This window comes from Varanus komodoensis, unplaced genomic scaffold (assembly GCF_004798865.1).
Source record: "Varanus komodoensis strain SLA01 unplaced genomic scaffold, ASM479886v1 scaffold64, whole genome shotgun sequence".
NCBI classification, from domain to species: Eukaryota; Metazoa; Chordata; class Lepidosauria; order Squamata; family Varanidae; genus Varanus; species Varanus komodoensis.
This window is the reverse complement of record NW_025336273.1, coordinates 2,004,504-2,031,477: the sequence shown is the minus strand read 5'-3', so window position 1 is coordinate 2,031,477 and position 26,974 is coordinate 2,004,504. Positions and strand designations below refer to the sequence as shown.

The window sequence follows — 26,974 nt, the reverse complement described above, 5'->3', positions numbered from 1 at the left end:
AAGAATATTTTCCATATTTTATTATTATTTTAATAACAGTACAGTTTGAGGAGAAAAGGGAGAGATAATAAAGAAAATGTAGCAGAGAAACACCAAGAGATCCAAGGCAAATACTACACAGGACATCAAGTACACATAAAATAAAATATCACTGTAAGTCAGTAATCATTATCTTCTATACTCAGTCACTTTTTTAGAACTTAGTTAACATTCATTGAAAAGTCTGTTAAACTGCAGTTCTTCAACTTATTCTCTCTTCACCTTGACTCAACTTTTAAAACAACAAAGTCTTGGTACAAACATCAGTCTCCAACACGTTTCCCAAAAATTCCATTCCCTTTACACTTATCATTAATTTCTTTGGCTGGTTATCTTTTTACATAGTTAATTAGTCTTACCATTGCTGCTTAGTTCCTAACTTTTTTTTGCTATCTTCTATAATTGAATTTCCTTTTGCTTACCATTTTAAGGCAATTTTAACTCTAGCCACAATTATTATGCACTTAAATAGCTCTATTCATCTTAACTTAACTTACTATAACAACAAAGCATCAGTACAAAAGTTAATCTCTAACACTATTTTCAAAAATTCTATTCCATTTATATAACTCTCCTTGTTATAACAGCAAAGCATTAGTATGAGCATAAGTCTGTGTCCATATTTTCAAAAATTCCACTCTGTTTATATATAGATTTTTCTATTGTTGTTATCCCCATTATAAAGTAAACTGCATAGTGCAGTTTCCACTTATCATTAAATTCTTTGGCTGCTTTTCTGTTTACATAATTGTTAATTTTGCTGTGTCTCATCAAGAATATGTAGAATTTTGGGGAAGCTGTGTTTTAAGTAAATTGACTGTCGCAGACTAGATGGAGCACTTTTTTTCCTTTAAATATCCTGTTTGTTTGTTTGTTTAAAACATTTCTAGGTTGCCTGCAAGGGCAAAAGTCCTCTCAAAGTAGTTTACACAATAAAATCCCATGCAATAAAATGGTAAAGCAACTTAAATTAATAAAATGAACAAATACTAGCAGCAAAAGACCAAGTCAAAATTTCTTCAGCATCTTCCCTGCTCGTCCTTCCTTATTGGTGCTGAAGGACTCGTCCTCGCCGTTTTTTGGTGTATCCTCAGGAACCAGTTTGAAAGCCAGGCAGGTTTTTCTTGTAAGGCTTTGATTTTTGCGAGGAGTCCCGTGCAAGACAAGTTGCCTTGCTGTGCTCTAGTCTTCCAAGAACTCCAGGATCACAGTGGAATCCAGCGAGCCAGGCCAACTAACAGGCCTAAGAGGCCACGGATGGCCGGTTAGTTCCAAATTGTCTCCGACTTAAGGAACAAAAGCCCTCCAGAATCTCCTCCCTGCAGCAACCGTGTTCAGCTCCTGTGTTGTCTTCAGCTACGGCTGCTGCCCGGTAGCTGCCCTTCAGGAGTTTCCCCACGCCAACCCCATTAGAGATAGCCAGTGCTTTTTTTGTAAGAAAAAAGGTGCCAGACCTCATGAAATTATTTACCTTTCGCACATAGTCAATCACTGTACACACCCCCACACACATCAGTTGTGTAATGAAACATAACGGTCGCCGCCCGCAGTGAGCACTCGGCGCGTGACCACACGACCAGTCACAAGCCGAGCAGCGCCATCACAACCAGCGCGGACGAAGTGCGCACGCATCGGATTCGACACACAAGCAGCCCGCACGCACCATTTTCATGATTCTGCCGCCGACCTGCTACGCTCGACAGGGCGATTCAAATCCACGTGGGCCAAACATCAAATTTTCAGAAGTTACTTTTAAAACTTGGAAAATCTGTTGAAAAAGGGTGCCGGAACTCCGTTCCTGTGCGTTCTAGGACAAAAAAAGCACCGGAGATAGCCCCTCTCTTCTGCCGATGTGACCATCCCTCCTGCAGAAGGTGGACACCTCTTAGTCTGGTGGCCATTCCGCCCTGGCGCCCCCTCCAGGAGACCAGCCTAGCGAGAGAGGCCTCGTCTGGGCTCCTGGTGGCACTGCCCCCAGTTGCTCTGGCGTTCTCAACACTCCCCTTACCATGCTGGCATCCACAAGGGGGATGGCAAAATGAAAGGACAACACCTGTCCACCTAGGCCAGGTGACACGCCTGTCTGTGGTGCACAGACATCTTGGGTGGTGAGAAGGGATCTCTCTGCAGAATTCCTGCAGCCTCCTCTTTCGCCTTCCTCCTGTAAGAGGAGCTAGCTTAATGGCCTTACCCAATTTTGCCCAGTGAGCTCTTAGACGAGCAGAAATTTCATCCTGGCTGGACGAGCCCAGCAATGTTACGTGACTCCTGGGCTCTCTGCACTCTGCTTCCCAATTCCTTGCTAAATCAGTGCCCTTCAAAGTCCTTGAAAACCCGTGTCTTTAGAATGTGCTATGCAAATTGGGGCATGCACATTTAGTTAATTTGCATTCATTATCCTGTGCACCAAACTTGGGTGCAAAGTTTTGTGATTCCTTTATCCTTAATATGATAATGAATGCTATGTATAATTAATATAGTAATTTTAATTATAGGGTCCTGGTGTTTTGCCTCTCTCCGGCTTCATAGGCTTTTCTCCATCTTTGAAAAGGAAAATGGAGGCGGAAGGCCTTTTCATAAGTAATTTAGTGGCTTCGTTTGCACATAACAATTAAGCTAGGATTCCTGGCTTATTTTAGCTCTCATTTCACTCTTCCCTTTGCATGAATCTTTAAAACAAAGTAAGAAGACACAGCTCATTGTGAGGCCCAAGGGATCCTGGTTTGTGCTTTTGAACAAGCCAGGATTCATAAATGGACAACAAACAATGACTGGATTGCAGGTTCAGTGTCCCAATAAGCTATGCTTCTTGGTTGGCCTTGGTAAGAATCAGGGAAGAGGAGGGGTGGAAGGCGCCAGAGGGCCATCAGCTCAGTGCAGGACTCGACATCAAATCATCCCGCTCAGATGGCTGTCCAGGTGCGTCGTGGGTGCTTCCAGGGTGGGCGAGCGCACCACTGCCTTAGGTTGCGGCTTCCACTGTCCTGCTTCTCTAACAAGACACTCTTCCTGATGTTCAGCCAAAACCTGAACAATAAGCCAGGAATCCTGGCTTATTGCTATGGGTGAATGGAGTGGGTGGACATACCCACGGGGTCACACAAACTCAGGTTGGCTCATTTGTAACCCTCAAGCACCAGAGAACCAAAACCAGTTGTGGCTTACTATTGCCCCTGTAGGTGTGCGTGAGAGAGGTTTGCAAAGGCATGCATACAAATACTTGAGTTATTCATACTTTCAAATTAAGGTGTATCCTTGGAAATGTTTTCTGTGAACTGGCCTGAGGAGGCGGAGGCGGCCCGGCAGTTTGGTGGGACTGGAACCGATGCCTCCTAGATTTCACACCCATGGTCCTGCACCCTCCATCCCTGGACCTTCCTACCTACTCCTGTCTGCTGCATGGGATGTGGTCCTTGCTTCAGCTCCACAGAAGGATCTTCCTGGTTTTCAGGAAACAAACATTGTTTCTAAGTTTACAACGTTCTTTCATTACACCGTTTCCTTCCTGTGCCCGAAAGCAAGTCCCAGGACTTTTGCTCTCTCCGTACGACTGACTGCAAACATAGATAGCTCCTCCTCGGAGTCCTTTACAGTATAACAAGGTAAACAAATGACAGGCTGACCTTATTATTCCCCCCCGTCCTCCCACCGCGTTCCAAGCAGTTTCCGCTCTCCGACACTCTTTCCCGCTCGCCTTCCTCCAGTGTTGTTAAATCCATTTATGCCTCTCTTCACCCCCCGTGCGACACTTTATGACTTTGTAAATCAGCCTGAGCGGCACCAAATCAAATGCTTTCTTCCCAAAGACCCTGATAACGTATGTCCGCTGTTTCGTTCTTGTCTAACCTAACGATTTGGTCGTATAATAAAACCGGATTTCAGCAGATTTGTCAGCCATGACCTTCCCTTTTTATGTATCTGGGCTGGCTGTCCTCTTGTTAAATTATGCATTTCAAAGCGCTTTGCCATCTTTGGGTTTTGATTAGCTTGCCCCTGTCATATTGCACTCCACAGCTCCGTTCCCAAATCCAGCGGGTACGCTGCTGTGTGCTGGGTGCAAAGATCACTTTTGCTTAGGATAAATGGGGAGGGAGACGGACTCTGAAGGATGATCGGGTTTGTTTTCATTTGATTTCTGCCCTCTGTTCCAGTAGGAATGGGCTGGTGTGCTGATTTGGGGGGGGGGGGCAAAGAGACTCATTGGAGGTATGCAGCATGTATCAGATCCATTGCCCCCTAAGCCATTCCTTTCTTTCCCCCTTCTGGATCTGGGATATTTTAATCAACCATTTTAACATATTTCACCTTGTGTATTGGTCTGTTTATCAAGGCGCAGAGCCTGCTTTTGTTTCTGCTGTGCCCTGGCCAATGGAGGGCAACACGCCTCTTTCAGTGGGGGCAGCAGCCAGCATCCCTGGGCAATCGTTGGGGTACAAGCGCCCTGACCGGGCCTGGTGCTGCTGGTTCTGCTTCGCCGGCCTGGTAGATCCAGGGCCACTCGAACTTCCCCACCACACCCTAGGGAGGTTGTAGGCTGGAGGCCCTCAAGATGCTAGGGACCCTGGAACGTGGAGACCTGCAGTGAGCAGGGGATTGGAGCCGATGGCCTTTTGGGCCCCTTCCAACTCTACGATTCTCCGATTCTAGTGTACTTGATGGAGCGTTGTTCTGGAGGAAGGCTGGAGAACCCATGATCTGGAGATGTTGGACTGCCAGCTCCTGTCATCTTCTACCCGTTGATCATGCTGGCTGAGGCACTGGGACTCAAAGTCCAACAACCTCTGGATGGGTTTCTTAGGGACACTGTGGGAGAATTTGAAATAGCAGGTGGCTTCCCAAAATCAGCCACAGGGAGAAGAGATGGGTGAGACATTGAAGTCATCCGCCCTAAGAAACCCTCTTACATGGACAGAACCCAAAGGGGAATGTCAATACCTCTCAGAGGTTTGATGGCTCCTGAACGTCAGAGGTCAACAATGATGGGACCAGAGCTCCATTCTGGTGGAAAGGCCTGATCCTGCAACATCAGCCTGGAAAAGGTGACACCAATCTGTCGAAACAGCATGCTTTTGCATACCCATCGAGCAGAAGTGAGCAAGGAAGCTGAAGGATGCCCCTCTTCCTGTAATTAGTTTAGGTGCTCTTTTATCTTCCCGCTGCCTTGCATAAAAACCATACAGGGCCACTTATGGGATCGCTTTCCCTGGGCGCAGAAGCTCGCCTCCACTCTTTTGGGTATAGTCCTTGTCATGGAGGGGGCCGTAGTGGATTGGCAGAGTACACGCTTGGCTTGCTGAGGCCTTGGGTGGCCCTGGGCCCTGGAGAGCTGCCGTCCGCCTGGAGGGTTACGGCTCCTCGTCACGAGGGCTGTATATTTTATAATGTGTGTTTTAATTAAGATTGTTTTATATGGATATTTTAACTTATTGTTTTATCTATGTTGTAAGCCGCCCCGAGGCTTTGGCGAATGGGGCGGCATAAAAATGTTTTAATAAATAAATAAATAAATAAATAAATAAATAAATAAATAAATAAATATTTCCTCCAGTACTGGCGACAGAATTCCTCGGAGAGACCCATCCCAAGATCTCTCACTACCTGAGGTGGGGGGCATCCATTTTGGCCCCCCTGTGTTGCTTTCAAACTGCATGTCGTGTTGGGCGTGTCGTGAGCAGAGCCGGCTGGTGCCGGAGGTCAGACTAGATGGCCCGGGAGGCCCCTTCTGACTCGCTCTGTTTCTGTGTTTCTATGCTCTCCCAAGGGCCTCATGGCTGTGCTTCACTTATCCCGGGGTAAACTGAGTGGTACCATGCGGAGCACTGTTTTGGCCCAGAAGAATATTTTGAGCATGAATTAGGGTGGTGGGTTTTCGCCCTTTTTTGCGTGGGGTGGAGACGCTGGAGGAGGAGGAGAAATGACTAGACAGATTCAATAGGGAAATATATCAGGCTAGGGAAGGTTGTGAAGAAGGTTCTCGGGCCGTCGGGCAATGCAGTAAAACAGTGAAAATTGTTGCCTGTCGATTTCACTGCAAGTGATGTACGGAGCTGAGTTTACCCTTTTTTAAAGCAGCGACTGGTGATGATTTTATTTCGATATCACTCAATAGCTGAAGCTCTCTGGGCCATTTACAGTAACACATAAAATTCAGAACCTAATGCAGACAACAATAAGAGCATCATAAAAAGTTCGCAGAGAAAGTTTAAAGAATGAAATGTTAAAAAGCTACAAAAGCGTATACAAATTGAATCATCAGCTCTGTTTAAGCCGCTAGCAGAGGTCCGGTATAATAGTAAACTAAGTAAGTGCCCTTAACTAGAGGAGAGTCTTAACGTGGCACCAGAAAGATGGTAAGGCCTCTATGGGGAGCTTGTCCCGGAACTGGGGGGCCGTCACTTGCTGCCCCCAACCAAGCCTCCCTTGGAGGGGACAATCAGAGGCAGGCCCTGGATTGTGATCCTACGGTGTGGAGAGGTCTTCCGTCCAGGCCATGTGATGCTTTATCGGTTAAAGTCAGCACCTTGAAAGCCAGTGTAAACAGGCTGGAATTGGTGTCACGTCTTCAGACTGTCTGGTCCCTGTTATAAAGCTGACTGCTAATTTTTCTGGCAGGCAGAAATCCAAATGATGATGTTCAGTGGGAAGGCTGCACCTGTTGGGTTTTCCCGGCCTGCTATGAAGTGGCTTGAAAGTGCAGTTTCTTTAAAGGGAGCAGGTGCAGCTGTAGGGTGGGGGTGGTTCTAGTTGGCCAGGCTGTACTCAAACATCTTAATTGCAACCGGAGAGAAATGAAGAAAACTGAAGTGGCTCCCAAGGAGATATTAGAAAATCCGAGCTGAAAATGAGAATGATTTAATGTCAAATGAGACAAATGCCGAGTTGATACTCCAATGCCTCACGCTTCCACTTGTCCTTGGCACTGAGAAAATGAGATTTTTAATATCGGAAAAACAGATTGCCACGAAGGCTCATCCATTGTAAATTTGAGCTGCCTTTTAGAGCGGCTTTTAAGCTGGGGATTGGATTGTTCATTCCGTTCCACGGTTGCTGCTACCATTTTCATACTAATATGCAATTTCTCTCCCCACCCTTCTTTGACTTTACCGCACCAAAGAAAGAAGAACTTCCTTCTGGGTTTTGTGTGTGCACATTTTGGCCTCCTTTGGCCCCTTCCCTTCTCTCCCCAACCCCCCTTTAACAAGTTAATTTCATTAATGAATAATGCAGACGGGACAAAGGTTTGTCAGCTTTAACCTCTGCATTAGTTATAGAGATTAATGACACTTGCTGTTCTGGCTGGGTAATGCTAGGAAGGCAGACTCGGGCGGCACATGCCAGGCCAGAAGGCTGAAGACCAGTGTTTTGGTTTTCCAAACATCCTCACGTGAATCCAGCAGTTCTCATCGGCTGCATCCTTGCCGTTCTCGAACCAAACCTTACAATAAATCTGGGGCTGCAGACCTGCTATCCAGTGCAGATAAATGTTTGAAAGTTTGCCCTCCAAGTTCGAACCCTGCATCTCTGTCCTCAGCACGGTGGTGTGGATTTCTGGGAAAAATTTCCAGAAAAAAATCCCAGAGCAAATTAGGTTCATTTGCATAAGAGTCATAGGATCGCATTAATTAAATAAATCTTGCTGCTGCACCTTACTGTTCCTTATATTGCACTGTGCTGTTATGCTAATCCAAACGAGCTTTAATTAAGGTGATTTAAATATGTATATATGGAATCTTGGAGATGTTATTCTGTTAAGCAGTATAGAAGTATCAGAGATGGATGGATGGCTAGACGGGCAGGAATTTTTCAGTTTATACCAGGAGATGTTGCGACGGCAGTCGTAGGCCACAATGTCGGAACCACTCAAGTGGCCCGCCCTTTCTCTTAAGAGATCAGATTGAGCAGGTCTGTTTCGGTTGCATTCAATATGCAAAGCTCTAAAAAAGCAGTCTGTATGCTCATGTAAAGTGTTGGTTCCATGCACCCAAAATATTTGAAGAAAAAAATGAAAGCACACAATAGCAGTTTTTAGTAGAATATCGGCAAACTCATAAAGTCAGTGGAATATACCTCCCATAGCCAGTTTAAACTAGAGACAGGCAAACGTACAGCAACTGTTGACATATTAATACACGTTAGCAACCCAAAAATCTGTGTGTGATATGCTGACAACCCCTCATCTATTTCCGTGGAGTTCAACTCTCCTTCACTAAGATTGTTGGAAACCTTTAGTTTCACTGTCACTATTTATTCGTTCCATTTCACTCGGAGACATATATAGATAGATAGATTCCAGTGACCTGTGTATTCTCCCACATACATGCTGGGGAATATTCCCTTGAAAAACATAATTACAGCTTTGAAACTGTCAGGCTTGCCTAATACTATATTTGCAGTCGGCATACATTCATTTCAGCTAATAAATTTATCAAATAGGTTTCTTTCTGTGGAAAAAAGCGAAGCACCAGAAAACTTTCTGGCTCCGTGCCATAACAGGCCTTTGTCTGCTTTTCCATGCTGTCCCACCTCCAGCCCGAGTTTTTCATCCCTTAAAGATGGTGTAACATTAATTTGCTTCACTTGTTTACAGTTCCCCCAACAAATAGTTAAGCCAGCTTCCACAACCTGTGGCCGTCCAGAGGGCTTGGACTAGAGTCCCCATCACTCCCAGCCAACACGGGCAATTCAGCGCATCTGGGGGCACCAGGCTGGGGAAGGAGGAATTGCGGTCTTGCAAACATGGCACACCCTCGCAGTTGTTCAGCCGGTGTCCAAGGAGCTGCAGCACAGTGACCAGCTTGTAAATCTTCCAAGAGAGCCAGGGTGGTGTGGTGGTTAAGAGCATGGGGCCGGGACTCAGGCGATCCGGGTTCGAGTCCCCACTCGGCCATGGAGCCCACTGGGTGACTTTGGGGCACTCACAGACTCTCAGCCCAGCCTACCTCGCAGGGTTGTTGTTGTGGAGATAAGATGGAGGAGCAGAATGATGCAAGCTGCCTTGAGCCCTTGGTAGGAAAAAGGCAGGATATAAATGGAGAAAGAGAGAAAGAGAGGGAGGGAGGGAGGGAGGAAGGAAGGAAGGAAGGAAGGAAGGAGTTTCTCAAGCTTCATTTCTCATCTTTGGATTCCTGTTAAATTTAGGAGCTCCTGCCAAATATTTCATATGAAACTTGCATGTCTTCTTGGTCATGCTTCTCAAGAGATCACAACAGCCACTTTTCCGTGCTCTTCTTTAGTACATCGTTCTGCAAATATTTTTGTAGCGTAGTTTTAAACCGTCCCCAAACCAGAGTTCTCTTATCTACCTATCTATCTATCTATCTATCTATCTATCTATCTAAAATATTTATATGCTGTTCTGTTGCAAAAAACCTCAGGACGGCTTACAACATAAAATATGACATAAATAAATTCCCGACCCACACTGGCTGCAGTTAAAAACATAGAAAAGACAATATTAAAACTTGACAATATTAAAATTAATATATTGCTGGAATAAAAAGGTCTTAACCTGGCACCAACAAACAAATAATGACGACGCCAGGCAGACCCCTCTGGGGAGCACATTCCATAGGTGGGGCTCCATAGTTTCAATGCCATCCATCTTTCCTTGTCAATTCTGCCTTATGTCTTCGGAGCTCTGCCCCGAATCCCTGGTTTCCCCTGTCTGTGATGTCAGAACAGAATGCAGTCCTCCAAGTGAAAATACGAGCAATTCTGCAATGAGAAGTTCTGTGGCTTCTCAAAGCGTTGCAGGAAGATGCTGAAGTGGTATTAGCTTCATTTGACGCAGCATCACGTTGTGAGCTTCTGTGGAGTTTCTTGTTCTGCATCAGGTCACCTTTCTTGGACTGTGTTATATTTATATTCGTGCGCTGTTTTATTTTGGGTATCTAACCCATTGTGTCCATGACGGGCCAAGCTAGAGTGCATTGAAAACATCATAAAGCACTTCATTAAAAGGACTCCTAGCTGAACCGAATCACCCATTTGTAAGAGACTTTCTGGCCCTGTAGGAATATTGGTCAAAGGAAGTTCCCAGGACGGTAGGAAAAAAACCCTGCTTTCTTCATGGGCCGATTGTACAATTGAATAAGGTAATGTAAAAAATACTTTGCAGTAGTTGTATTAAAATGCTTTATTCACCCATCCTCTTGTCAATTTCAGAATGGTAACTAATGCTGAAGACCTCCAAGGGGGTTTCTGACTTCCTCTCCCCATGTAAAGTATGCTGAGAACTTTTCCAGTGGTGTAAGTATTGCCTCGACCATTTTTTTGGAACATATGTAAACATTTTAAGTTTTAAAAATGTTCTAGGAGTCAGCAGACTGGGGGTGGGATGCCTCCTTATCTTTTGGCATTTGCTAGATGGTTAAAAGAGGAGCACTGGGTCCTTTCTTGGTTTCATTTCACTGAGATTGGTTGCTTGTTTACTTCATGGCTGTAACTGCTAACTTTTGCAAAACTGTGGAGCTCTTTGCCATTCGAAGCTTTATTGCTAGTTTCTGTAGGAATGTTAATATGAAATATGCTTTAACGGACAACTTGTCTGGTTGTCATGAATACTGGCATTTTACGGGTGCCTTGGAAGAAAGTGAGTTACCCAAGAAATGGATGGCTCAGAAGGGATTTACACCAAGGCTCAGAAGGGATTTGAATCATATAGCGGGGCTGCATGGAGAGATCAACAGCGCTCTGGCCTGAAATCTTTGATAAGCCCGGAGCTTTCCTAGAGGGCGCTGGGGAAATCCCAGTTCTCCCAGTGCCATTCCCTCTTTGCCCAGCTGCGAGTGGTCAACCGGTTTGCCCAGGAAGCTGAAGCAGAAATGAAGCAGGAGGGCAGATTTAGCTCTGGTTAGGCTGTTCTTCCCGCACCTGGTACCTGCAGATGGCTGAGCTAGAAGGCCAAGCTGATGGGGGGGATAGTGGGAACTGCAGTCCAACACGTCTGGGAGACACCACGCAAGGGAAGGCAGGACGCTGCCAACGCTCCTGGGGTACGTGAAATTCCGTCCCAGGGTCTTTTCTCTCCGCAGCTCTGGCCAGGGCTGCATTTTAGGGAACTGTGCTGAGAGCAGGCTGGAGGCGAGGGGCTTCTTCGACGGAGCTCCTTCATGTTGAGATTGGAGCCCAAGGGAAGGTGTTCTTTATCGGCTGATCCACAGGGGCAGAATACCTGCTTCCGGTCATTTCTACCCGACCTGGCCAGTCCAGAGGCTTCATGGAACCAGTCACAGGGACCCGTGTCCCATGGTGCTTTCCCCTTCGACGGCAGAAGGGGACGCCATGGTCTGAATGCAGGTCCTGTTCCAGCAGTGGGGTCCGGAACCCCTTCAGAGCTCCCCAGGCCCGCAAGTTCAAGACCTCATCCTCCTTACGTAGTTGATTTTTGCTAGCACAGTCTTCAAGCAGGGTAAAGAGACCGGATGGGTGCAGAGGCAGAAGGACTCAATGGGCAATTTCCATGTGACTAAAACATACCATCTTCGTATTTCAATCTCACCTTTTGGGCCTTGTTCCTGATTGCTTTATCTTCACAACAGCCCTGTGAACGTCATTAGCCCGAGAGCCCAGCGAGCTTCAGGGCCGACTAGGGACTACAACCTGGATCCTCCCAGTCCAAGTCCAGTATCCTAGCCCTGACACCACAGTGGTTAATACATCTCCTTGTTAGTGGAGAAGTCACAGCTCTTGTATTTCGTCCTGCTTCTGGCTCTTAGGAAGTCACGCTTTGTCCACCTAACACAGTTCTCTTGGATCCGTCTGGTAAGAATTCTTTCCAGTCTCCTGCACGGACTTTCCCATCACCCATGCAGTCCATAATTCACCAAGCAGGGGGGCGGGGAGAGCAGGAGCACAGCGTACAGCATGGCGTGTGTCCCAGGTGAGCAAAGAGTGTTTCCGAGGGAACACCCCAGGGCTGAGTGACAGCCACACAGACAAGCCTTTTCCAGTTAAGTGAAGCCAAAAGGATCCTGAAGGGGTCGAGACAAGAGCTTGTGAATCGTGTTTTCATATTCTTCCGTCTTCTTCTGCTTCTTCTTATTTTCATTTCTCTCAAAATATATTCCATGAAACACTTGGACAACCCATGGACAACCCAGATTCAGGCTGGACACCAGGAAAAGCTTCCTCACTGTCAGAGCAACACAGCAGTGGGACCAGCTGCCTGGAGAGGTGGGGGGCTCTCCCACACTGGAGACATTCAGGGCGAAACTGGGCAGCCCTCTGAGTGGGATGGTGTGAACTGGTGTCCTGCACCAGCAGGGGGTGGACTCGATGGCCTTCATGGCCCCTTCCAACTCTGCTATTCTATGATTCTATGAAATAGCACACCCAGTAGATTAGGGATGGGCACCTTGTGGTCCTGCAAGCGTTGCTTGACCTCAGTGGCCATCAGTCCCAGCTAGTCCTGCCAACAGTTAGGGAAGATGGGAGTTGTAGTCCAACAGTATCTGGAGAACCGCAGTCTCATAGAATCCTGGAATACGGGGTCCAGCCCCTGCTTAGCGCTGGGCTGCAAGTTCAAGAATGTCCAACTGTCTCTTGCGTCCCTCCAGGATGAGAAGGCTCACAAGCTCCCTGGGTCCTCGGTGCCATTGCTGCACTGCTCTAACCCGAAGGAAGTTTTTCCTGGTGCCCCCCCTCTCCATTTTTGCAGTAGGTTAACTTTTTCCACAAGACCTCCTCCCTCATGCTCGCTCCCCTCCCGTTTTCTCGGTGTGTCTGTCTGAAACGTGCGCTCCCCTCTCTCTGGGTCTGTGCATTCCACGACTTTACTTAAGCACGAAGTTGCTATCTGGGAGCAGGGGTCGATGTCTAGCCATTTTTAAAAGCCGCAAACAAAAACCCGGGAAGCAAAGTGCGCAGGGAGGCTCTCACAAGCCTGGCAGAACCAGCTGCCACTGACCAGCTGCCTTGTCCTCTCCCCTCCTGGAAAGACAGTCCAGGGAATTGGAGAGCTCCAGTTCTGCCTCTCAGCAAACAGGACACCGATGCTCACAGTTGCCCCTAAACTGTGCCCAGAGGTGCCGTTGTAGAAGGCATGCAGGGGCAGAGATGTGGCCACGTTCCCGCCTCTTCCTGTTTATCCAGCCGACTGCAAAACTTGCTCCTTCTTCGGTGCAACCCCATGGAACAAAAACCTCATTGATGTTGAGAGTGGGGCAATCACAGAGTGGAAATCCAGGGTTGGCCCCGAATTGGAGGCCTGCTGCTTGCCACCCCTGCGACTGCGCCCCTGCTCTTTACTCCCAGTGTCCCCTCCACATCACGGCTCAGAAGCCAACGGCAGCACCTGGTCCAGGTTTTCAGAAGTTGCTGGGACAGGGCAGAGCCGGATACCCTTCCTTCACGTCAGGGGAAGAGCCAGAGAAAAATATTGGCTCTGTCTGAATCTGGTGATTGTGTCAATATTCTGCCTACTTCTAGGTAGCAAAGCTCCACAGTGAAGCTCAGGGAACCAGGGTTCAATTTGGATGCCAGGAAGTATGTCCTAGTGGTGAGGACCCCGAGGGTATGGAATGGACTTCCATGGGAGGTGCTTGAGGCCCCATCGGTGAGGGTGTTCAAGGACAGGCTGGACATGCACATGGTGGGCATGTCATGAGCGGCGCCAGCTGGAGCTGGGGGGTCAGACTAGATGGCCCAGGATGCCCCTTCTGACTCGCTCTGTTTCTATGTTTCTATGTTGAATGTTAGTGAACATTCCGTAGCGTTGCAGCATCTTGCTGCTTGCAGGTGACTTACAGCTATTTTTAATTTTATTTTTAGTATTGTATATTTGAGGTAATAATTACAGCTGCAACCCAATTAAAGGAATTTTGATTAAATCAATCATCATATGAGCTTTAGTCACTTTAATTGATCTAGCAATTAAATCTGCGTATGGATAAAAACATTGTTTATGAAGCGTGAGCATTTAATTTCTTGTTTTTAGATGACAGTCACGAGGAAAGTTCATTTTGGAGGCTTTCCTCCTCTGTGTGGGAGAGGGGAGAATGTTTCTTGAGCCATCGCTGGTACTTTAACAGGGGGAAACTTTTCCGTTGCTCAAGCGAGCGATTCTAAGGTGCCATTGAGTATTTTGGATTTCCAGATCCAAGACTGGAGACAGCACTTTGATCTGAGTGATCTATCTCAGAGTATTCACCTCCCCTGCAAGGCTGGTGCAGAAGGAACCTCTCCGGTTGCTCTCCAAGGTTGGGATGCAACCTCAGAGAAGGTGGCATGTTTTGTAAGCCGCCCCGAGGCTTCGGCGAATGGGGCGGCATAGACATTTTTAAATGAATGAATGAATGAATGAATGAATGGGGGCATTTGGGGGGGGTATCCTGAAGTTTCTCTAGCCTCCCCCCCACCCAATGCTGCAGCCAATCGGGTCAAAAAACCCATCCAGGATGGGAAGACCCAAAGGTGAAGTTGCCCACTTCACATTGGATGACCACAAGCCTCCAAATCTGCAAGATCTTTGGGCATCGTGATAGGACTGTGTCCTAGTTTTTAAAAAAGGATTCATTTGCCCCATGGAAAGATTAAATATAACACTCCCAGTATTAACGATTGTACCTGGCTGCTGTGCGTACCCTTGCCTAACGGAGGATACATCATCAAGGAACGTTCCTCTCTGGCTAAACTGAAGCATCGTGTCATGTCCTGGTTAAGGGACATTAACTGCGGGTTTGATGCACTGTCGGAACTGGGAAAGCATGACTTGAGATTAGCAGCAAATCAGATACCATGATTTGAAGTAGGTTTGCCAAGCATAGTTACTAACCATTGACGAATGGGCACAGCCATAGTTTCTCCTCCAGATGATGCGTCACTGTGGAAATGCAGCCTTGCCAGGAAAAGCAAAGCAACAGAGCACTCCAAATTTTGACTTGGATGGGAAAGCCAACCAAAGCCCCCCCGAGCCTCGTTTTGTCTGCCGTACAGCTTAGAAGCTCAAACAGGGGTATGCCGTTAGCACCGTCTGCGTTGAACCTCTATCCGGAATAGCAAGTTCTTGGAGCTTTGCTTGCGTTTGGTCGTTGAAGGACTTGAGGACAGTTGCAAGAATAATGTCTTGCTATTCCAGACTTGGCCTGGGTTGTATAAGTTGTGCGGCGGTGAGCATTTGATTATGCTGGATTTATTTTCAGACGTCTCGGCCTGTTCTTATTAACTGTCATCGCTTTGATCGAAAGTGCGCAGCCGATTTCTGCATTTGTAGTGCCCTGCTTTGCATTCCTAAACAGAAGCGGGAGAGTTGCAGCTGGGTGGACTTTATCTGTCTGGCTGGAACTGATTCAGTTTGAATGTTGCTCGGCCGGTGCGGCCGTGGGCAGAGGCTTCTGTTTGCCGATCGGGGGGGAAGGAAAAGGACCCCCGTCGATCCAAGAGGTGGCTGTGGGAGTGGTGCACCATGGAGGAAGCCAGTGGTGAGTGAGGGGCTTGACCAGATCCTCCTGGCTTTCAGTGGTGGACCCAGGTCTGGCTATGCGCTCCCTCCAGGATGAGAATGTAAGAAGAGCCAAAGGTCCATCCAGTCCAGAAGAGCTGAATCAGGCCACAGGTCCATCCAGTCCAGCACTCCGTACGCACGGTGGCAAATGAGCTGCGCACAGCTGGCAGGCCACCTCTGGTCGAGGAGGTAGCCCATAGCCAGCAAGGCTAGTAGCCACGGGTCAAGCCTCCTCCTCCATCAATTTCTCCAGCCCCCTTTTAAAACCGTTCAGATGGGCGGCCAGCGCCACTTCCCGTGGCAGCGGGTTCCATAGTTCAACTCTCTGCTGCGTGAGGAAGTCCCTCCTTTGATCGGCCCTGAACCTCCCACCCATCAGCTTCATGGGGCGACTCCCTTGGGTTCGGGTGTTACGGGAGGGGGGGAAATGTCCCCCCCTCCACTCTCTCCACACCTCTGCTACGTCTTCCCTTCCTCTCCTGTTTTCTAAACTAAACAGTAAACCAGTTGCTGGGGAACATGGGTGGGAGGGTGCCTGAGGGCTTCGCACTGGGGCAGCAGGTCGGCAGGGCTGCCGGAGCACTGGACTGGAGAGACCTTAGCTCTCACCCAGGGTGGCTCTTCTTAAGCTCAGAAGTGTCTTCGCCCCAAATGCCCCCAGGCTGGAGCTGAAGGGGGAACCCTGTACCAGGCAAGCCCTGCTGGATTGGGCCAGAGGTCCAGCTAGCTTGTTGCGCCCCAACAAGCAGGACCTCAGTTCAGAGCATTCTTGTGCTGCGGAACTAAAGCCTTTGGTGGTCCAAAGCCAGGAAGGCCACCGCAGACCCTTTGGTTGGAGAAATCCCCATCCGCTCAGTGGCCTGTCTCGGGATCCTTCCTGGAATAAGCCAAAGTCACAACCGGAGGCTTTTAAATGATGCCAGCCAGTGGGGCTCTGAGCCAAAGCACTGCCCCTTTGTTGGTGCATTGCCAAGAGCCAGTGTGGCTGGGCTCAGTCGATCCGGGTTCGAGTCCCTGCTCAGCCATGGAGTCCAGTGGCAGCTTCTGGCCAGCCACAGACGCTCAGCCCAACCCAGTTCAGAGGGTGGTTGTCGTTGCGAGGGTAAATGCAGGGGAGGAGAACCTTCTAGGCTGTTCTGGGTTCTTTGCAAGATGAAGAAAGGTGGGATGGAAACGCAATGCAGCAACAAGAACGAGAATAATAGCCCCTGGAACTTGGGGCCCCAGCAGTCCTCAGGGTTTGCCTGAGGATGGGAAAATGCAGGTGATTTCTACGCTTGGTCAGTTGCTTTGCTTCTGCCGATGGGATCTGGAGTTGCAGCCAGCCGCCTGCCGCTGCCCCTGTCCAGGTGTCGTCCTGGAGGGGAACTGTCCTCTCCGGCATGGCCGAGTCCCTTGCAGGGCTCACCTTCTGGCTGGGTAGAGCGATAGCACCGTCAGCGCCAAACTGGGAAAAGGAACGTCTTTGCAGTTTGGCCCAGGGCTGGTCTTCCTGGCGTACGGTCCAGTCAGGATGTCGAATAGGAACCTCAGCAGCATGGGCAAGTTGCTTCTGCCGGTTGGCAATTTCCCGTCTGTCTGCTCCTTTTCAAGCTGCAGTTCCACATTTCCTCTCACCTGCCAGGGACCAAACTGATTCTTCCCCACCGTGCACAAACGCCAACATATCCGCAATTATATTTGAGTTGGTTTTATATATCACCTGCTTTAGGAGCCAGTCTTGGCTGGAAGGTCCACTGTTCGTCACAAAGGGGCAGCATGTGATTCTTCAGATGTCTTGGCCTACAACTCCCATGATCCCTCACCATTGGCTATGCATGCCTGGACTGATGGAAGCTGTTGTCCTGTGCATTTCTCAGATTCATGCATAGTCATAGATGATCAGTTGAATGGGCTTAAATCCCCCTGAATTTAATGGGTGTACTTTCAGTATGACTGTCAGGGTTCATCGCCATGAGACATTTTGCCCCTCTGTTCAGACAAAAAGGGCCCAAGAGAAGGTAAAGCAAACCATAAAAAAGGCCACCATTTTAAAGGCACAATGCAAAAGGAAAAAGTGAGGAGGAGGGAAGAGGAAAAAGAGTGAACTTGGCACCAATTCTCAGTGGTATGGCACTTATTAATGACCGGCTTAAGTGACTATTTGGTGAGAGGTGGAGCTGGCTTCACCAAAACCTAGAGTGGCTGTGCTTTCCCTCTCTCCTGCAGCCGGATGGTACAGAAATATAATCAGTGAAGCATAATAAACAATTCACAGTAATCATTCCAGACTAGGGTCTTTGAAAACTCCCAGTTCTTGCCACTACTTAAAAAAAAATGCTGTTTCAATGTGACATAAGAAGGAGTGTTGTGCTTTGATAAATGATGCAGGGATCTGGGAAGTGATTAAGACGCTGAGCCCAAGCCCATTTCTTTTGCAAATATTTTGCTTCCAGAGGCAGGCATATCTGACAGCCTCCTGCTTGCCTAACTCCAAAACTGGGACTAATTTTGCAGATTTGAACAGTTTCTCTTATACTCTACTGCTCTTTTTTTTCATTAAAAAAAAACAACCAGGTTTTTTGCTTTCTTTTTCAGCAGGCCGAGTCCTGCAGGAGGGGAGGAGGGCCCATCTGAAAAGAAACAAATGAAAGCGATATAATTAAAGGCATTGTGGAGAATTATAAGGTCTTCAAACATTATGTAGTGATAAACCGCTAATGGAAATGTGTGTCCCTTAATTAACAAGGAGTATCACATTATTCTTAAATGTCTGATTGCAAGAACGCCCTTCTTGTAAATTGGCCTGTTAAACACTGGACACTTTTACCCTGGGGATTTCCCTGTGGTTTGAGACTGATATTGGCAATGGAATTGGCTGTTCCGTAGTAAGACTCCCATTTTCCTCCAGAGAGCTTGGTGTTGCTCTCTTCCGTTCCCACAAACTTACTTTCTTCCTGGAGTTCCAGGCATGTGTGCCAATCAATTAAAGATCGGCAGTTGGAGTGACTGCTTGTGTGCAAACCTTGTCGTAAAGTATGGGACTGAATCTTCTCATGCAACGCACAATGTGTTCACAGGAACAAATTTACATTTCCTGCTTTTGTGGGTGTATCGCAAGCACAGAGTTTTCCCACATCGAGCAGTTGCAAGCCTAGACACAGTTTGGAGTCATGGAATCACAGAATAGCAGAGTTGGAAGGGGCCATGAAGGCCATCTAGTCCAACCCCTGCTGCTGCAGGACACCATGTTACACCATCCCACTCAGAGGGCTGTCCAGATTCTTTCTGAATGTCTCTGGTGTGGCAGAGCCTCCCACCTCTCCAGGCAGTTATCTTTCCACAATGAGAAACCAGTCTCCTAGCAACTGACATACCCAGGCATACTGTCTCTGAGACTGGGGATGGCATAGAATCATAGATTCATGGAATAGTATTATTATTATTATTATTATTATTATTATTATTATTATTATTATTATTACATTTCTATGCCGCCCCTTGCCGAAACCTCGGGGCGGCTTACAACATGATAAAATACATTGAAATACAATAGTACATAATAAATTACCATTAAATATAAAAATAGAAAAAATACATTGATTTACAAATATAAAATTAAAATTATCAGTATAAAATAAAAATATAGGGGGAGAAAGAGAAGGAAGAAGAAGTTGCCCTGGCCAGATCATATGTTTTAACAATTGAAATGATGTTTAAATAAAAAGGTCTTTACCTGGCGCCGAAAAACCAGTAACGACGGTGCCAGGCGGACCTCTTTGGGGAGTGAATTCCATAGGTTGGGCGCCACCACAGAGAAAGCCCTCCTCCGGGTACTTATTCTCCTAATTTCTTTCATGGAGGGTTCCCGGAGAAGGGACTCTCCCGCAGATCTCAAAGGGCGGTCGGGCATATACGGTCGTAAGCGCTCGTTCAGGTAGCCAGGACCCAAGCCGTTTAGGGCTTTATATGCCATAATCAACACCTTGAATTGGGCCCGGGCTTCAATGGGAAGCCAGTGAAGCTGACGGAGGACTGGAGTCATGTGAGCATAACGCCCCGTCCCCGTCAGCAACCTGGCAGCTCTATTTTGCACCAATTGAAGTGTTCGGACTGTCTTCAGGGGAAGCCCCACGTAAAGCGCGTTACAGAAGTCTAGGCGGGAAGTCACCAGCGCGTGTGTCACTGTCGCCAGGCAGTCGTACTCCAGGTAGGGGCGCAGCTGATTAATCAGCCGAAGCTGAAGGAAGGCGTTCCTCGCTACCGCTGTCACCTGAGCTTCCAAAGAAAGCTCCAGGTCGAGGAGTACTCCTAAGCTGCGGACCTTATCCCTAAGAGGGAGTGTTGCACCATTCAGGACCAGGTCAAATCCACCCTCTCCGAAACCCGATCCGCCAACCAACAGGACCTCCGTCTTGTCTGGGTTGAGTTTCAGTTTATTGGCCCTCATCCATTCCCTTACCTCGGCCAAGCACCGGTTCAGCACAGCCACTGCCTCACCTGGATTAATGGAGAACGAGAGGTAGAGCTGGGTATCATCAGCGTATTGATGATTCCGCAGCCCACACCTCCTGATGACCTCTCCCAGCGGTTTCATATAGATGTTAAATAGCAGAGGGGATAGAATAGTAGAACTGGAAGGCGCCATGAAAGCCCTCGGATCCAACCCCTTGCTGGTGCAGGATACCACCTTACACCATCCCACTCAGAGGGCTGCCCAGTTTCGCCCTGAATGTCTCCAGTGTGGGAGAGCCCCCCACCTCTCCGGGCAGCTGGTTCCACTGCCGTATTGCTCTGACAGTGAGGAAACTTTTCCTGATATCTAGCCTGAATCCATAACGTGCTTCTTCTATGATATGAGATGAGTATGTTTTGGTAAATTTCAGGAATTTTGTGAGTTGGCATTTGCTGGCAACTCCTAAGATATTGAAGGTATATTGAATGCTGGGCATTCTAAGCCTTCTTGTGTTTAAACTTGCACGAGTCAGTGCCTTAAGACATCTTCCGTGGACACGATCAGCGCTCAGATCTGGGAATCCAAATTATCCTATGCCATTCTGCCCAGATGCTGTCTAGAAGCCATTGCATTGCTCTCTTAAAAATCTGTCATTGTTGGTTAAAATGCGTACATTAAATAGTTAATGAACCTTGTCAACGTTTCCTAGCAATGATTTATATTTCTGTTTTTCTTCTGCTGCTCCTAGATTGTTTATTAATTTAACCAAGGACATATTAGTCCAAGTTTTCTCAACTTTCAAAATTTCTTTCAATTTCCAATAACTTAACAGTCTCGGGTTTCAGCAGTCATCAACAAAGCAGCAATCAATTCCATGTCTTTAATCTTAGCCTTCCTTTTCAAGAATTCTAATAATATAATCATCGATTCCATGTCAATGATTAACCCATAACTTTTTTATAATTTCCAAGCATGTCTGTTGGGTGGGAGAAAAAAAATCTATTTTCTTGTGTGTCCTCTGCCTGAGGCGTATAATTTTCACACTGTTCTTGTTGCAGCTCTGACATTTCACTCAGCTTCTGGGGTCCGTCATTTTCGGTATCTGTGCGGTTACGCAGCCACTGTTACGGGCTTCTGAGCTACACTTCTGTACATCAATGTGCACAACAAACACAGTCCGTCATGCGACTTGCTGTCACTGTTACTGCAGCCCACAAAGCCAGGGGCATCCTATGCTCCTTTCCCGGCAGCAGAGCCAATCTGCGCGCTCCTCCTTCCCCACACTGGCTCCCACCCACAGCAAGAGAAAGCTCTTATCTCCGATCAGCCTCTGGACAGAGGTAAAAGCTTTTCCCTACTGACTTTTAAGATTCGCCTCCTTCTGAGCAGATTTCTTCAGGGTGCACCATAAGTAGGGTTGTCACCCAGCAAAAGTCATCTAAGGGTGTGAATTTTATTTGTTTTAATTACGTTAATCTCTGTACATTTGCCCATGAGAAAAACATTTTTGAAGAAGAACGCCTCCCCTCTCTTTTCAGAGGTTGCCCATGTGTCTTCCACAAGGCATCCACTTAGAAGAGGCGCCCCATACATGTGAGAGAAGAGCAGAATGCTTGCCGTTTCGAATTGGTGCAACTATTTGTTCTAAACATTAACTTAAACTATCTCTTCCAACCCATATAGTAGAAGCATATATTAAATTAATCGAACTCAGTCAATCAATCATCATGTTCCTTTGGCTAATCCAACTGGATGATTGCTGAAACATTATAACTCTGGTTTTTTTAAGGGTTTCCTTTAAAAACCAGGACCACAGTCAGATATAAACTCTATAAGATCTTATTACTCCCCGAGATCTGAAATCGCTCTGACGTTCAGCATGCCCTCCATTTTAAGAACATAACAGCCCTGCTGCATCCTGGCCTTCTCAGACCCCCCCCCCTCTCTCCTTGGCCCTTTCCTTGCCTCTGTGTCAGTCTTCCCCAACCTGGTGCCCTTTGGACACACTGCATTGCAGCTACCAGTGTGTGAGGAATCCAGTTTGGGGGTGGGAATCTGTGGGATTTTCTCCGTTTGGTTCCCTGGACCCTGGCCCGTCTTAGGTCTGACTCGTGCCAAGCTTTTGCACGAGTGTCTAGCAGGAAGCAAGTCCAACGTTTGCATATTATAACAAGGGCGGCCTGTGCACACGCCCCGATGTGGCCAGTGGGCGAAGTAAGCTTGACTTCCGCGCATGTGGCTTGCTGGCTTCTGAATATTGTGCAGGCTGTGTGCCCATACACTGCAGGAGGCGGTCAGCGCCGTGTGCGCTCAGCACCTCACATGGGTCGTGTGCATTGTGCTTGGCGTGTGAAGACCGTGTACCAAGCGGGAGAATACAACACGGAAGGAAGCCCAGCAAATGCGAGAGCCGGATTCCCGGTGGGTCTTTGCATCTCTAGTCGCAGCTCCTATAACCTCCAGTCAGATGTGGTTGAACGGCAGATCCCACTGGAATGCAAATTGCTCTAGCACGGTCTCTCGCCTGACCTCTTGGTCCACTGAGTTTTCTTAGCCCACCTCTTTGGTGTACTGAAAGGGATGCTGTGAGCTTTTGCTGATGAACTGATCAGCAAGCGGGTTGAACATGCCTTCTTTGAACGCATTGAAAACGGGATCATTTGAAAACCAAGACAGGGAGGTTTTGAACCCTTTTCTAAAAAAGTCACCTTAGACATTTAGTAAGGATGCTGGTGCTGATGAGGCATAAGCTAGACTGGAAGCTCCCGTCGGTTACCTTGAAGTACCCTCCTGCAGGCTGGGACTCTTCCATGTGCTGGACCGTAACACATCTGGATGCAGACCAGTGACCGTGCTGGTTGGGAGCCGTGGGCGTGTGGCCCCGGGATGTGGAAGAACACCTTCCAACAAGGGGACCCTGCTCCGGAGAGAGGCTTTGTGAGGTCATTTGGGCCAGGACCAATTAGGACTTTAACGGGAAGTGCAGTGGCCCGTTGACGAAGAGGTGCCCCGCGAGGCTCATCTTGCATCCGGGTGATTTGCCGTGCCTTGCATGAGGCGAAGCTCCCGAATGCTCTCAAGCGCAGCCCCAGACACAGCGCATGGCACTGGCCCCTCTAGCTGAGTCTGTGCTGTGATTGGTACTGGCTCACCAGTATTCACAGATGCATAGATAGGAGGGTCAGAAGGAGCCAGGAAGCCCACCCGGTCCAAGCCCATGCTGGTCCAGGACACCAAGTCACACCGTCCCACTCAGATGACCCTCCAGTTCTGCGAGTTCTCTTGGCAACTGGTCCCACTCTCGTAGTGCTCTGAGAATGAGGAAGGTCTTTCCTGTCCCTACCGGGAGTGTCCTGGGATTGAGCCTGGGGCCCGTGCAGGCAGCACACACTAGCGCTCCACAAAGCAGGAAAGGGAAGATGCTGAAGAGAACCTCTACAGGTGCCCTCTTGAGACACGCTTGAACAGATAAAATGCTTACCAGCGTTCCAGTCAGCCATGTTGGCTGGGGCTTACAGGAAGCGGCAGGCCTTTTTTCCATCTAAATGTGCATCAGATTGCACCTTACATTAAAAAAAATAATAATAATGCATATTTGGAGAGTCCGAGTTCTAAAAATACGAGGTTGTCAGAAAGCATGGCTGGATGTTTCTATACCCGCTGAGAAGATGTTCTGGGAACTCCAGTGGGATTTTTTTTTTTTTTATATATATTGCAATTTATATCCTGCCTTTTTCCTGCAAAAGGACTCAAGGCAGCTTACATCATTCTCCTCCTCCATCTTATCCCCACAACAACAACCCTGTGAGGTAGGTTGGGCTGAGAGTCTGTGACTGGAAGTCTGGATCAAGGTATAGGCTTGCCTGCCTGGCAACCTGTACATCTCTCTGATAAAGATTGCTTCATGCTGGGATAATGAACCTGGAGGTTTAGGAACCTGTTTAGTCCTGCAGTTTCAACACTGATCAGCAAAAGCTCTCCAAAGTCTCAGGCGGGAGTTTTCTGACCCTACCTGGAGAGCGTAAGAACAGCCATGCTGGATCTGTTCGATGATCCATCTAGTCACAGAATCACATCAGGCCATCAGGCCCCACTCCCTGCTGTTGCAGGACTCCACGTTCAACCATCCCTCTGAGATGGTTGTCCAGCTGCATCTTGGATGCCTCTAGTGTGGGTAATTGGCAATTGTTCCTAGGTAATTGGTTGTCTCTAGGTAATTGGTTCCATGGTCATACTGCTCTGACAGTCAGGAAGTTCTTGATGTCCAGCCAGAACCTGGCTTCCTGCAACTTGAGCCCATTATTCCAAGCCCTGCACTCTGAGATGATTGTGGAGAGAGCCTGGCCTTCCTCTTTATGGCAGCCTTTCCAATACTTGCTCTCCTATTCCCCCTCACTTTTCTCTTTTCAAGGCTAAACAGTTCTTCCAATCTGAGTCTTTCTTCAACTGGGGTGCCCTCAACTGGATGCAGTACTCTAGGGGAGGCCCCGCCAGTGCTGAATAACGGGGAACTAGGACTCCATGTGATTATGAAGTGATGCTTCTGTTAATGGCGCCTAAAATAGCATTTGCCCTTTTTGCAGCTGCATCCCACTGTTGGCTCGTATTTGCCTACAACAATTCCAAGATCCTTCTCTTTTGCAGTATCGTTGAGTCAAGTATTCCCCATCTTGAACTGATGCATTTGGTTTCTTTTTCCTAGGTACATAACTTGGCATTCGTTTCTGTTAAATTTCATGCTGTTGTTTTCAGCCCAGTGTCCCAACCTATTAAGATCACCTTGAAACTTCTTTCCGTCTGCTAGGGTATGAGCTACCCCATCCAGTTTTGCGTCATCAGCACATCCTGCATAATTTTCCCACATAATCATCCCCTGCACTTCCTCATCCGGAAAACTGTTAGCAAAAGTGTTGAAGAGCACTGGATCCAGGACTCAGCCCTCCAGTTCCCCGCTTGTTTCCTCTCCCCCACTGAGAAAGTGCCGTTGATCAGCACTCTACGAGTCTTATTCTGTCGATCCACCCGATTGTTGGTCCATCGAGCCCACTTTTGGCTAGTTTGCTAATCAGGATATCACGGGGCACTTTGTTCAACACTTTGTGGAAGTCAAGATCGATTCTGTCCCAGCATTCCCATAGTCCACCAGGGAGGCTACCCAATCAAAAACTGAACTCAGATTAGTCCAGCAAGATTTGTTCTTGAGGAATCCATGTGGGCGTCTCGTAATTATGGCATTGTTGTATCTGCTCCAGAATTTTCCACGCACTGATGTCAGACTGACTGGTCTGTAGTTCTTCCTTTCTTGAAGATAGGGATAACATTAACCCTTCTCTGGTCACCTGGCACTTCCCCGTCCTCCGTGATTTCTGAAAGATAATAGTGGTCCTGAGGGTTCTTCTGCCAACTCCACCAGCTTCTTTATGACTCTGTTGCGGAGTTCATAAGGCTCGTTCAATCGAAGTAGATGATCCTTGGGCATTTGCTTATTGCTCTTGAGCTGCCATCCTGCTCCTTGGGTTCTCCTTCATCAGGAAGGTCATAGCTCTCCTTCTGGAAGAAGACGGAGCCAAAGTAGAAATTGGCTTCCTGCCTGTGTTTCGCTTCCTGCCTGTTTTCCTCCTTTGTAGCCTGGCCTACCTTCCACTTCCGGTACCTGTCCTTTTTTATTTTCGGATCATCGTCTGGTGCTTGGTACACACGGGAGCAAACAAGCTGCCCGCAGCATCACTCAAGCAGAATCGGGCAAGACCTCTGCCTGCCCAAGCTCTTCAGGCATGCCCACTCTGGCCAAGGAGGCAGCCCATAGCCAGCAAGGCTAGTAGCCACGGGTCGCCTTCTCTCCCATGAATCTGTTCGGCCCCCCTTGAAACCCATCCAGATGGGTGGCCGTCACCCCTTCTCATGGCTGCATATTCCATAGTTTAACTATTCGTTGTGTGAAGAAGGCCTTCCTTTGATCTGTCTGAAACCTCCCACCCATCGGCTTCATGGGATGACCCCTTTGGGTCCCATTGTTATGGGAGATGGAAAAAAGATCTCTCCATTTCCCCTTCTCCACACCACACATACTTTTAAACACCTCTATCATATCTCCCCTTACTCACCTTTTTTCTAACAGTCCCAATTATTTATTTATTAAAACATTTCTATGCCGCCCCTTGCCGAAGCTGCATGGCGGAGCTGTTCCAAACCCCTAAAATCATTTTGGTTGCCCTTCTCTGGACTTTTCCAGCCCAGTTATGTCCTTTTTCAGGAAAGGCCACCAGAACCAAACACAGTATTCTAAGTGTGATCATTCGAAGAGCTGTATGAGGGGGAGCCAGATCTGGGCGTTTCTGTTTTCTGCAGGAGATTCAGGGAATTGGGCTTCTGAATGCAAGGTGGGAGCTGCTTCTGAGTTCTGGCTCCTCTTGCCCGTCTCACATACCTTGTCCTGCCTTCCAAACTGGGCGGACTCTGTCTACACATCTCCTAGGAGCCTTAAAAGTTGCAGCTGCAGTGATCTTTGCTGGAATCCAGGGAGCGTTCTACAAAGAACGCGGCATACTCGATGGGTTAAAAGCAGAATAATAAAATAAGGCAAATCCTGATTTTGACTCACCCCCACGCTTCTCGGCTGGAGCCGGGGGTCAGACTAGATGGCCCACGAGACCCCTTCTGACTCGCTCTGTTTCTATGTTTCTCCTGCCGTGGTGGAGCGGAGGTGGGGCTCGTAGGGATGTTATTAGCAAAGACTCCTCTCAGAATTCCCCGTTCTCTCTGAGCTTAGCTGCGTTCCTCACGGGAGCTGGACGGGTGGCAGGGGACTGAATTCCCCCAGCAAGAGTTTATCACTCTCTGGTTTAATGCCCAATATTGATGGGTGGCTTGGGCTTGAATGGGCAGTGCAGACCCATCCATTCGACCCAAGACCTGCACCTGGTAGAGATGGGAATGGGTGGGACTCCTTTGCCGAGAGGGGCTGGCTCAGCTGCCTGTGTCTTTGGACTCTCCTTGTGGAACGTGGCATTGGAGACGGTCATGCTGTCAAACCCTTTTATTTTCCTGTTATTTTAATG

The 26,974-nt window shown here is 48.0% G+C and overlaps 1 protein-coding gene across 18 annotated transcripts in view; it reads left to right on the top strand.

Moving 5' to 3' along the window:
- HMBOX1 (homeobox containing 1) overlaps positions 1-26,974 on the top strand; it is a 119,257-nt gene that overhangs the window by 47,322 nt on the left and 44,961 nt on the right. For 17 of the 18 annotated variants that reach the window (XM_044450268.1, XM_044450265.1, XM_044450267.1 and 14 more), the window contains one exon: positions 10,204-10,287. In XM_044450268.1, the coding sequence (XP_044306203.1) occupies positions 10,265-10,287 (23 nt within the window). In that variant the 5' untranslated portion in view covers positions 10,204-10,264. Of the gene's footprint in view, positions 1-1,760; positions 3,642-10,203; positions 10,288-26,974 lie in introns of those variants that run through there. The other variant, XM_044450263.1, reaches the window with a different exon arrangement.